This window comes from Scylla paramamosain, chromosome 12 (genome assembly GCF_035594125.1).
Source record: "Scylla paramamosain isolate STU-SP2022 chromosome 12, ASM3559412v1, whole genome shotgun sequence".
Lineage (NCBI taxonomy): Eukaryota > Metazoa > Arthropoda > Malacostraca > Decapoda > Portunidae > Scylla > Scylla paramamosain.
This window is the reverse complement of record NC_087162.1, coordinates 14,019,423-14,030,447: the sequence shown is the minus strand read 5'-3', so window position 1 is coordinate 14,030,447 and position 11,025 is coordinate 14,019,423. Positions and strand designations below refer to the sequence as shown.

The window sequence follows — 11,025 nt, the reverse complement described above, 5'->3', positions numbered from 1 at the left end:
TGGTTGATGATGATGATGATGAGGATGATGATATTATTATTATTTTTATATTATTATCATTAATAGTAATATAATAATAATAATAATAATAATAATAATAATAATAATAGTAATAATGATAATAATAATAATAGTAATAATAATAATAACAACAATACCAACAGCAACAACAACAACAACAACAATAATAATAATGATAATACACGTTTTTCTCTCATTTTGCAACTCCAATGCTTACCCTTCTTTCCTCATTATATAACTTAGTGCGGCATCTGCATCCGTCAGTCACTCACTCAAGTCATTTTATCATTCACTCACTTTACGTCAGTCTCTAGTGAAATACCATCCGGGATAGGAAAGCCGTTAACAGTAAGCTGAGGAGGAACTGCTATGAGAACCGTAAACAGATTAATTTATTTTTAATAGACTTTTTGGAGAATAAAATCTCGAGTACAACTTTTGATGGTGTAACACAGAACGATATAGAGGAGGGTGCAGGGGTTAACCGTGATGCAGTGGCAACGCCGATGATTCTTAAGGCGCACAGGTTCGAATCCTGGCTCCTGACCGAGGTTTGGAAGGGTATTCACTCGGGGCAACAATTCGCCAAAATGCTAAAACGTAAATATCTATTGGAAGGCATTATTTGTTTTATATATGGGGACCAGGACATGAAAATATAATAAATGAATAAATAAATAATAGTAACGTTACAAAGGACGAGTATATATGGAGTAGGTTAGATTTAGAAAATATGGTTGGACAATAAATTAGGTAACTTGCGCCTGACGCTTAATCCTGTCACTGCTGTTTGGCACGTCTTTCCTTGATCACTAACCACTCGGAGACATCTTTTCTTGTTTAACAGCCACCTCCAAACACTATTGGCTAGAAGTTAGAAAAGAAAAGAAGTTCCTTCTTTTCTGTAGATGCTTATAAGGACTCCATGCATTCCTTTTAGTGTTGTGAATTGTTGCATATCAGTGAAATTAAACTTGGTGCCCGCCGCGCATGGGTCGCTACGGGTAGCTTAGTATACAATCGCACGCAACAATATGCACGCAACACTGATATAACCTAATCAATTTTTCTATTTCCTGCCACCTTTATCCTTTCCGACTTTCTCCCCCTTCCTCCCTCCCTGTCTCTTTTCCTACTCTCGCTCACTTCCCTCCTCCTCTCGTCTCTCCCTTCCTAAAGCCTCTTCACATCCTCCGTTTCCTTCTCATAATCCGTCTCACATTCCTCTCCTCTTCTCTCTCCCCACTTTCGCCCTTCACATCCTGTTTCCTTCATATCTCTTCTCTCATTTTCCTCTTTTTCTTGGTATTTCTTCTCTCTTGTCTCGTATTCCACTTTTCTTTCCTCTCTCATTCCCTTCGTTCATATTCTTCCTGTCCATACTTTTTCACTCATATAAATTGATTTTTTTTTTTCCCCGTCATTCAAACATTTGTCATCCATTTTAGACGCTATATGATTTCGATGTTGTGTTACCTTCAATCAATCAGTCAATCAAGCAAGCAAACAATCAGTCAGTTTTATACTTCCTACATAACTTCTCTCGTAAATATTTTCCTTTTCCATCTTCGTTGAAGCATCCATCACCAATCCCTCAGTCAGTGAGTACATATGTCTGTCTATCTGCCTGCCTGTCTCTATCAATTAATCTGTACGTATATAATATCTCTATCTGCCTGCCTGTCTCTATCAATTAATCTGTACGTATATAATATCTATCTACGTACCTGCACCAGTTTATCTACCTATCAACCAGTCAATTAATAAATCTACCTATCTGTCTATTTATCAATCCATCTATCTATTTGTCTACCTATTAATACATTTATCTATAACTACCTACCTCTTAATTAATATACCTATCCATTCATCCATGCATTCACCAACAACCATTCTCAAAACAATCAATCGATCTATTAATTGATGTACCTACCTATCAATCTACCTATCCATCCAGCCTTCCATCTGTCAACCAACCAATCCCCAGACAATCAATCTATCTCTCTATCTGCCTACCTACCTCTCATCAATCTACCTATCCATTCACCCACCAATCAACCATTCCCTAAACATTCAGTCAATTAATATATCTAACTATCTAGCTCTCAATTTATCTATCTACCTACCTATTTACATATGACTTCATTCATCCATACGGCAACTACCCATCCCAAACATTTAATCAATCTATCTATCTACTTATCAATTTATTCATCTATTTACCTGCCCACCTATCAATTAATCCATCTATCTATCCATCTATCCATCTATCCATCTATCCACCGACCAAACCTCCCCCAAACGTCCTGAACACGCGCAGGCCTCCGCATTTAACATTAATATTTAAATCTACCGCGAGCAATACACAAAATCTTCATAACGCTGAAGCTTTTCTAGCCAGTATGTTTATTGAAGTTGGTGAAACATGTAAAAATCAGTGTTCTCCTTAATTATCCATGCTTTAACCATCCCTCAAAACACTCACGGGTCTCAGCATCCACGCCGAACTCAATCTTCATGTCGATCAAGGCACAGTCGAGGGCGGCCCAGGCTCGCTCCAGCACCTCGAAGACGGCCACGGTGGTGCGGGCCATAATGTCGTACTCCAGGCGTCCGATCACCCGCTCCCCGACCTTCAGCTTGTTCTCCAGCACCTGCTCCTCGCTCCACTGCGGGTCGTGGTTGGCGTCGTCCTGTTTGCGGGGAAGGGAGTGGATATTAGGTTCTTTTGGGAGTCTGAATTGTGGGTGTAGACACTGGAGGTTTGTGTTGTTTGAATGGTGTTTGCTTTCTATCTGGTTTTGTTTTCTATTTATCTTCCTATCTATCCGTCTACCCATCTATTTATCTATCTAAATATCTATTTAAGTTATATGTATACTTATTTTTCATACATGTCATTACAACTACATTTACCATTTTAAAGAAAATTAAAGTATGTGACAGATTTGCATTCATGTGTGAGTTTCGATAAAGAATTAAAGATAATGACAACAACGAAGTAAATGAAAAACTGCAAAGATGATGAAAGCGAAGTTAATAAAAGTCCCAACAATAATGACAGCAACAAAGTAAATATACTCTCATTTTAACCATACAAGTAAGATAGAAGCGCAAAAATAATAAAGACTACTTTGAAGAGAGTAGCTTAAGTGGAAGAGGGAACATAAGAACATAAGAAATAAGGGAAGCTGCAAGAAGCGACCAGGCTTACACGTGGCAGTCCCTGTATGAAACACACCTACCTATTTCCATCTGCTATCCCCATCCATAAACTTGTCTAATCTTCTCTTAAAGCTCTCTAGTGTCCTAGCACTAACTACATGATTACTGAGTCCGTTCCACTCATCTACCACTCTATTTGAGAACCAATTTTTTCCTATCTCCTTCCTAAACCTAAATTTTTCAAGCTTGAACCCGTTATTTCTTGTTCTACCCTGGTTGCTGATCCTAAGAATTTTGCTTACATCTCCCTTGTTATAACCCTTATACCACTTAGACTTCTATCAGGTCCCCTCTTAACCTACGTCTCTCTAAAGAATGTAAATTTAACAGCTTCAACCTCGCCTCGTAAGGAATACTCCTCATCCCCTGTATCCTTTTAGTCATTCTCCTCTGTACTGATTCTAATAGACCTATATCTTTCCTGTAATGTGGGGACCAGAACTGCACCGCGTAGTCTAGATGAGGTCTGACCAGCGCCAAGTATAACTTTAATATTACTTCCGGCCTTCTACTTTTAACACTCCTAAAAATGAATCCTAGTACCCTATTTGCCTTGTTTCTGGCTTCTATGCATTGTTTCCCTAGACGGAGTTCAGAGCTAACTATAACTCCTAAATCTTTCTCGTACCCTGTACCTACCAGAGTTTGGTTGTCTAATGTGTACCTATTGTGTGGGTTTCCTCTACCTACGCTAAGCACTTTGCATTTATTGATATTAAATTGCATTTGCCATCTATCCGTCCATTCATTCATTCTATCTAAGTCTGCCTGCAAGGCGATGGCATCCGATTCTGACCTAATTAGTCTACCTATCTGTGTCTTCCGCAAATTTACTAACATCACTACTAATTCCACTATCCAAGTCATTGATATACATTAGAAATAACAATGGCCCTAATACTGATCCCTGTGGCACCCCACTAATTACATGACCCCACTCGGATTTCGAGCCGTTTATTACCACTCTCTGTCGCTTGTTACCAAGCCATGACCCTATCCAGCCTCAGTATACCTTGAAGAAAGTCACTAAGTAGAAAAGAAAAGCATCTAGGTAACTAATAATACCCTGAAGAAAGCAACCGTAAGTCGTAAATAGAAGACAGAAGTATCAAAGTAACTCAGAAGTAACCAGAAGTGGACGAGAGAAGCATCGAATGACTTTAGTATTCCGAAACACTTCCGCGCCGCTCTTCCACGATATACAAAAGGCTCTGGTTAAGTTACACGGGGTGTTAAAGGTGTTTTATGGTTCTATAACCATTATAGTGATATATTAACAACATTTCTACACTATTAACAGGAGAAACACTCTTGAGAACCTGACTAAACATGTTTAATCTCTGTGGCCCTTGAAAATAGCTGTGATGAGAGAGCAAAGCGCTTCAGAATACGACCCTAAGTAACTCAGCATACCTTGAAGAACGTCTCCAACTTGGGTGGCGTGAAGGTGTACCCCTCGGTGACGCCCGCGTGGCGCCGCAGAAAGGAGCCTGTGGCCACCCTGCGTGTCACCCACTCAAGGGGGATCATGTGGCACCTGCGGGCCACGTAATTCTGCTTGCCGCTCATCCTCACCCACGAAGTCTTGATGCCTGCAGGGACAAAGCCATTAGCGAGTAAGTCAGTGAGTCCATATACGAGTCAGTGAGTGAATCAGTGAGTCACTAATTGAGTCAGTGTCAGTGAGTGTAAGTCAGTTCCAGTGATTTAATGAGTGTCAGAATCAGTGAGTGAGTCAACATCAATAAATAAATGTCAGTGAGTGAGTGAGTCAGTCAGTCAAGTCAGTCAGTCAGTCAGTCAGTCAGTCTCAGTGATTGAGTGGGTCAGCGACAGTGAGTGAGTGACTGGCTGCAGTCAGTCAGTCAGTCAGTCAGTCAGTCAACGAGTTAGTAAATCAGCGGATAAGTAAGTCAGTGAGTGAACCAGAGAGTGAAGCAGTGAATCTGATCTAGTCAGTGAATCCATGAGTCTGTGTGAATTAGTGAGTGAATCAGTTAGTCGATGAGTCAGCCAGTCTCTCTCTCTCTCTCTCTCTCTCTCTCTCTCTCTCTCTCTCTCTCTCTCTCAGCCGGTGCTGCTCATTTTAAAGTTTGACGAGAATATCTAGCATAATGTTCGGGTATAATTTCCAAAGACCACAGCCAACCAGCAAAGAATGATGGGGTAGTTCTAGAATTATCAGTCCCTGTATTATTATTTTACCACTTAAGTTTACTCATTAATAAACAAGAGATATACTAATATGCTATCATTGGCAGTCAAAGTTAAATCAGTCAATCAATTTCGCCGCTGAATAGTTATGGAGAGGGAACGTGTAAGTATATTGACGTACCAGACTGAACTTTATAATATAACTATTGATAACGAAGAAGAAGCATGATAGGAGTACTTACTTTCCATATATACCCACAGGCTTCTATATATATACCCACTGATAACAGAGGGAGGGAACATGACAGCTCTATTTAACTTACATAAAGTTATTGATAACTGAGAATTGCGAGATTAATATTTTGTACTAAAGGTCTGTTGTTCCTTTGTTGTGCCCCAAAATTTATGGATAGCTTAGCGACTGAAATAGTTAAATTCCTTTACTGCTCCTGTTTTCATTTATTTTACTGTTCTTATATTATTTTACTGTTCTCCGTTATAATTCACTGTTCTCGTTACTGTTCCTGGCATCCTTTTCTGTTCTCCAACCTGTTATTGTTATCTTATAGGTTCCTTTATTTTGTTCTTTCGTTATTTTCCTGTCCTCCTTCACTGTTCTCCTTTGTTCCTGTCCTATACTAATCCCGTCGCTGTTCTTGTTATCCTTTTCTGTCCTCATGGCTGTTCCTATTATTCTGTCTTTATTGTATATTAATTTTGTCAGAAGCCTCCGCCTATCCTCTTCCAACCAAGCGTGTTCAACCCATAAATAGTAAGCATGACTGAGCGTTTAACCATTCTTAACTAACTATACATAAAGTCATGTTCTGCTGTAACCGCTGTCAGAGTAACGCTTTGATTACAATGTGGTCTCCTCAAGCTTCATAGAGGTGTACAGTGCAAGTGTCGAGTTAACCTTCGAAAGACACTATTGACAGCTGGTAGTGGTGGAGAGACTTGATGTTATTTCTCTCTCTCTCTCTCTCTCTCTCTCTTCAGTAAAGACGTCTCGAGTGATCCAAGTTGATGTAACAAATGTGATAGCTATTAGCAGTCAAAATGTGAAGTTCAATTTCAGTTATTAGATATATGATAGCTATTAACAAACTATAGGTATATTAAGCAACAGACCACTACACTTCTTGGTGCAGTTGGCTACGAATATCAGGCCCTAGTCCGAACCCGGAATGGGGCAGTCTGTGTACAGCTCACCCAGCTGCTCATCCTTCCTTCAGGTTGGTCACTAAATGAATACTTCTGGGCAAGATATACTGTGGAAATACGGATGTCTGTGTCTCTGTCTCGGGATGATGGATGTCACCCACCGCAGGGTCGGAGGCCAATGAGGCGAAGATGAGCGCTGAGGCCACGCACCGTTATTACCTCCATGAACGCGCAGCTGTAGCGTATGACCCTCTCATTTTAAGACTCAGTGGTAATGAAGTTCGTTTAAATGTGTCTAAAAGTTCAAATTAATCTAATATTCTATAAATATAATGATCGTATACAGGCTAATGTAGTTGTCTGCAATCCCAGCTGTTTCGTAGTGCTGCTTGCCTCCCCCCATCAACGCTCGTCGCGCATTCATTCTTGATGTATCTAACGTTGAGTAGCCCTGCCGCACCCTCATATGTATACACTTAGCTTAACTTTCATTAGCTACTCTTACCGTAAAGTTAGTCGAATTACTGAATCGTAATGCATGATTTCAGCCGTAATCTTGTAACCTTAAGTAAGAATTTCAGACTATTACGTTCGTCTCAGTCTGCCGAAAAACTCATTTATTTATTCTTTTGACATAACGTCGTTGGTAGTTTTATACATTGTCGCGTTTTTTTTTTTTTTTATAAGCATGAACTGACACACAGGATCAAACACATTCTTCAGCAAACAATGTAACGATAACTTAGGTTAAAGTATTTTTTGTAGGAATGAGATATGCTATTACTAGACTGACAAAAGGAGACGAAATTAATTCTGTAGTAGTATTAAGTTTCTCTCTCTCTCTCTCTCTCTCTCTCTCTCTCTCTCTCTCTCTCTCTCTCTCTCTCTAATAAATATGAACGCCCACCCTCTCTCTCTCTCTCTCTCTCTCTCTCTCTCTCTCTCTCTCTCTCTCTCTCTCTCTCTCTCTCTCTCTCTCTCTCTCTCATTAATATATATGAACGCCCACTCTCTCTCTCTCTCTCTCTCTCTCCTCTCTCTCTCTCTCTCTCTCTCTCTCTCTCCTCTCTCTCTCTCTCTCTCTCCTCTCTCTCTCTCTCTCTCTCTCTCCTCTCTCATTAATATATATGAACGCCCACTCTCTCTCTCTCTCTCTCTCTCTCTCTCTCTCTCTCTCTCTCTCTCTCTCTCTCATTAATATATATGAACGCCCACTCTCTCTCTCTCTCTCTCTCTCTCTCTCTCTCTCTCTCTCTCTCTCTCTCTCTCTCTCTCTCTCTCCTCTCTCTCCTCTCTCTCTCTCTCTCTCTCTCTCTCTCAGTTGTGCTAATCACTGCCAGGCCAGTGAATGTAGCAGCACCAGAAAAAGTCTATCAGATTTTCTTTGCATATGTTACGGAGTGTGTGGCTGGGATTCAGTACTAGATTTGAACATCTTGTCCTCCACTTGTAAAGCTGTTCCAAGTTTCTGATCATTCATTTAAAAAGAAATTGGGAGAGATTAATAAAAGGCCGTGAAAAGTATGACAACCCTTCGACTGGTAATAACAGTATGACACTTATTTCATTTGAGTAACCAACTTCTTTTGAGCAAAAAATGGGCACCATAAGTCTTGAACCACGTCATTTCTCCATTTATTCTCAGTTGTACTTTTCAAAACTATACTTTAAGCTTAAACCTAATCTTATTTATCAAACTTGAAGAACTGTAACAATTAAAGGGTTAAGGTACTTGGCTGTTACTAAAAGCAAGTCATCATTTTACAGCAGTATCTATGATTTCTACTTAAAATGAAAGAATACTCTAGAAGATACAAAGTGTGTGATGCTGATATCCAGTGCTGTATTCAAAACACTACCACTCAACTATTTACAAAGAAGATTGCAGTGTTGCTATCTAGATGCATTACATTTTATTGAATTTGGAGGTATGTTTTCCAAGGTTTCTGTTTATGTAGGTAACAGCAGAATGTTTAAGGAAGATAAAGCTTCATTAAAATTCACATTCAGGTACTTTAAAAAAGGTCTCCAGTAACAACAAGTAATATCAAGGTGAGACTTCTTCCACTGATTGCCTGGTTTTGATTCAATAAGCTTCATTCATCATGTAACCTTAAGATATTTTGTAAATGTTATTTATTGATATGTGAGTGTTTGTTGAAGGATAAATAAAGATGAGCAATGTTAATGTTCTCTCTCTCTCTCTCTCTCTCTCTCTCTCTCTCTCTCTCTCTCTCTCTCTCTCTCTCTCTCTCTCTCTCTCTCTCTCTCTCTCTCTCTCTCTCTCTCTCTCTCTCTCACCTGCTTCATTGAGGAACGTGAACACCTTTGCGTTGGTGGCGTTGGAGATCTCGGCTTTGCCCTGCAGGTCGTGGGCCTTGGCGCCGTCCCCTGCAGTAATGCGGTCCTTGTTCAGCCACCAGCACGTGCCGCGTGTCACCCTCCAGCTTGTGCACCGCCTTCGTCTTGCCCTCGATGATCAACGCTCCCGGCTTGGGCTCTGTGGCGGGGAACACGTCAGGTAACACAACTACTTACCGCCGTATTCTGAAACTTCCATGCCGCGCCGCCACTATATTCCAAGGGCTCTAGTTGAAATGACACCGAGTTTTTCAGGGTGCTTTTTTTATGGTTTTAGTGGCAGATTATCAAGACTGCTGCACTATATTCCAAAGGCTCTATCTAGTTGAAATGACACCGGGTTTTTCAGTTTTTTTTTTTTTTTTATGGTTTTTGTGGCAGATTATCAAGATTGCTGCATTATTAACAGGAGAATCAATCTTCAGAACTTAGCTTATCACCTCTCTGGTGGTGAGAGCAAACCGTTCGAGAATACCGCCTCTAATCTCCACATGCATCGATGAGTCAAGTTTAGTAATAGGAAAGATGGATAAATTTAAACAGCACCTTAGCACAGTTGATCTAAACTATTGTGAATCACCTCAATCATGCGTGAAAAAAAAAAATAATATAATATATATATATATATATATATATATATATATATATATATATATTATATATATATATATATAATATATATATATATATATATATATATATATATATAATGAGACATACTAAGATGTGCGAATAACGTGAGATAACCTAACAGCTACTAACTCTACACGTGTATCGATGGATCAAGTTTAGTAATAAGGGACATAAAAGGTGGACAACTTTAAACAGTATCTTGACATATTTGATCAAAACTATTGTAAATCAGCTTAAATATGCGTAAAATTACACCTAAGTAATTATAATACCAAGAGGCCCACTGACAATGTGGGGTAACAACCACGAAGTCTTCACATGCATCAATGAATTGTGTCGTAATAAGGAAAAATGGACAATCTCATTTTGAACAGCATCTTAACATATTTGATCAAAATTATTATAAATCGACTTCAATATACCTAAAATTACACTTAATTGTAATAACCATGAGACCTACTGGCAATGTGTGAATAACTACTGATAGGCTTAACGAGGACCTAAACGGCCGTTACGGTTGAGAATACAGTCAGAAGCATTGCTAATCCGTGGGTTTAGACCCTGTATGCTTGACCTTTCATCATAACTTTTCAAAGACCACAGAGATTAGTCGTGTTCCAATGAGTTATTACTAATGATAATTCAGAATCCCTATTAAGTTTCACCAGAATCCTGAAGACCCCTTAAAATACCATAATAATTTCCACCATAGCTTGTTGAATTCAAGAGATAGGACGACGAGGTAAAAATATGGTGTTGGGAATACAGGTCACACTTACCAGCCATGATGAAGAGGAGACAGGCAAGCTGGGAATGAATCAGGAGCGATCTGCTGGAGACTGGCGGGCGGGCGGGCGTGTCGTTGGTGGTAGCAGCAGCCGGCAAGCCACACATTGTCGTCAGGGCGTCCATGGAGAGTTGCCACACCTTCATTTCTGGTGCAGTTAATCCAGTGGTGAGAGCAGCACGTAGCACTGGTGGATTAGCATTGTCACCTGTGCAACATGACTAGAGTGACGCCTCGCATTCATTCTATTCATATCTTCATTCTTCCCTCGTCATGATTTTATCCTGCTTGAGGCTTGCCAACCCCCACGGTCAGCCCACGACTCCCGGTTCACGTGTTGCCTGGGCATCTCTGAAACAGGAATCCTCGTTTATTTAGAGAAAGGTAATGCGTTATTAAGGGTGGACTAACGTAATGACCCTTGCCACTTGTCGCCACCCCACCTACTGTCTCGATGCCTCAACACACGCCCCTGGACAGCTCCGGGAAACAGTCTGGTTATGTGTATATAGCAACACCAGCGTCGGGCCACCGGGCAGCCCAGACCTTGGGTGAGTATCTAGGGGAGGGCTCAAGGTCGCTCCGAAAAGCAAGACTGGAGGTCAGAGGAGGGGGTGCCTACTATGAAGGCCGACCAGACAGGCTGCCGCTGCCCGTCTTGTCCCCACCAGCAACCTCCC

The 11,025-nt window shown here is 40.4% G+C and overlaps 2 protein-coding genes across 3 annotated transcripts in view; one reads left to right on the top strand and one right to left on the bottom strand.

Moving 5' to 3' along the window:
* Positions 1 to 4,715, top strand: part of LOC135105725 (aarF domain-containing protein kinase 1-like) — a 32,656-nt gene extending 27,941 nt beyond the window's left edge. For both annotated transcript variants that reach the window (XM_064014161.1, XM_064014160.1), the window contains exon 12: positions 4,606 to 4,715. In XM_064014161.1, the coding sequence (XP_063870231.1) occupies positions 4,606 to 4,645 (40 nt within the window). In that variant the 3' untranslated portion in view covers positions 4,646 to 4,715. The remainder of the gene's footprint in view (positions 1 to 4,605) is intronic.
* LOC135105726 (bifunctional phosphoribosylaminoimidazole carboxylase/phosphoribosylaminoimidazole succinocarboxamide synthetase-like) overlaps positions 1 to 10,506 on the bottom strand; it is a 15,397-nt gene extending 4,891 nt beyond the window's left edge. The window contains 5 exon segments of the mRNA XM_064014163.1: positions 2,507 to 2,714; positions 4,660 to 4,838; positions 8,866 to 8,980; positions 8,982 to 9,064; positions 10,338 to 10,506. Of these exon segments, the coding sequence (XP_063870233.1) occupies positions 2,507 to 2,714; positions 4,660 to 4,838; positions 8,866 to 8,980; positions 8,982 to 9,064; positions 10,338 to 10,491 (739 nt within the window). The 5' untranslated portion in view covers positions 10,492 to 10,506.
* Positions 10,507 to 11,025: the final 519 nt, after the last annotated feature.